This window comes from Poecilia reticulata, unplaced genomic scaffold (assembly GCF_000633615.1).
Source record: "Poecilia reticulata strain Guanapo unplaced genomic scaffold, Guppy_female_1.0+MT scaffold_259, whole genome shotgun sequence".
In the NCBI taxonomy this organism is placed as follows: Eukaryota; Metazoa; Chordata; class Actinopteri; order Cyprinodontiformes; family Poeciliidae; genus Poecilia; species Poecilia reticulata.
The window spans coordinates 18599-20068 of NW_007615042.1; the positions used below are offsets into that span (position 1 = coordinate 18599).

A 1470-nucleotide genomic window follows, 5' to 3' on the forward strand; every position below is an offset into this window, starting at 1 on the left:
GCTGAACGCTGAAAGCTGAACGCTGAACGCTGAAAGCTGAACGCTGAACTCCAGTGTTTCTTAAGAATCCTTCCAGCTAATTTCCCTTCCTGACCTTTAGCGCCTGGGAGAGAGCAGGAGGCCGAGGCATTCAGGTGTAAATGTGAAGGTAAAGGGCAGAAACATGAGAACAGAAGCAGCCGCTCTGTAAAACTCACAACCAGCTTCATTATCTTCTGCTTTTTAAATTGTCTTGAAGGTTTTTCTTGTCCAGTCAGCTGACATCTTCATGTCTGTGTGTCAGGATAAAGATTGAGGAGGAATACGCCAAAAACCTGTCCAAGCTGTCGCTGAGTCCGCTGGCAGCGCAGGAGGAAGGGTGAGTGGGAGACAGAGCAGCGAGCGATGCTAACACAGAGAGCGAAGCTAACGCAGGGAGCGACGCTAAAACTGAGGGCGAAGCTAACGCAGGCAGCGACGCTAACACTGAGGGCAAAGCTAACACTGAGGGCGAAGCTAACGCAGGGAGCGACGCTAACACTGAGGGCGAAGCTAGCAGAGAGAGCAAAGCTAATGCAGAGAGCGACGCTAATACTGAGAGCGAAGCTAANATGTATTATTATTATTATTATTATTATGTGAAACAGTTTGACCGAGATTTGAACCGGGCTCAGATCATGGGTCAGAGGTTAAATTGTTTTACGACCTTTGCTGTTTCCTCTGCTGTCTATCTTGCCTTTCCTCCCTCTTTGAAGTTTGATAATAAAAGACGAGCTGTATCCAAAGATTGGCAGAACACACGGTGAGCGGCTTGGAGGAGCAGCTCACTGTGCCTTTCTCCTTCTGCAGACGTTTGGCTAAAAACTCAAATACGTCGTCTGTGGTTCTCTTTTTCCATGTAGGTTTCAGAAAATACCTAACAAGGTCAGAACCAACTCAGAATACAGAACAGAGCAAAAGAAGATACTTTTGAAAATATTCTCATCCTTTGCATATCAGATCGTAGTGATGGGAAGTCTGGCTCTTAATCCGTCATCACCTGTAATCTCACATCTGGTCGTTTATCTTTAGCAGTTGGTGCATCTCGTGTCTGATTTGTGTTTTTGTCGTGTTAAAATCGCAGCCCAGGTCTCGCAGGTTTGCATTCCTGCTGGAGGATCGATGAGATTTTTCTCTGCTTGGGTTTTTGTTTCAGAACTGAACGTGGATTTAAACTCCTCCAGCATTTCATCCCTGATCTGCCTTAAAGTGACAGGCCGGATTTTATTTAAGGGCATCAGAGAACCTGGGGCTGAATGCGAGCAGACATTTAAAACCCATGTATGATTTTACATAAACTCCAGTAAAATGCAGTGAAACTTCTCATTTTAACTTGATAAAATCTGATTTCTATTGGAAGGCGGTGTAATTGTCGCCTTTTTTCCACTTTCTGCTCTTTGAGACTGAGCATGCTGAACGCTGAACGCTGAACGCTGAAAGCTGAAAGCTGAA

General features: G+C 45.3%; 1 protein-coding gene across 1 annotated transcript in view; it reads left to right on the forward strand.

Annotated features, from left to right (window-relative positions):
* Window positions 1-1470, forward strand: part of gas7a (growth arrest-specific 7a) — a 24627-nt gene that overhangs the window by 13385 nt on the left and 9772 nt on the right. The window contains exon 4 of the mRNA XM_008402804.2: window positions 284-358. Within this exon, the coding sequence (XP_008401026.1) occupies window positions 284-358 (75 nt within the window). The remainder of the gene's footprint in view (window positions 1-283; window positions 359-1470) is intronic.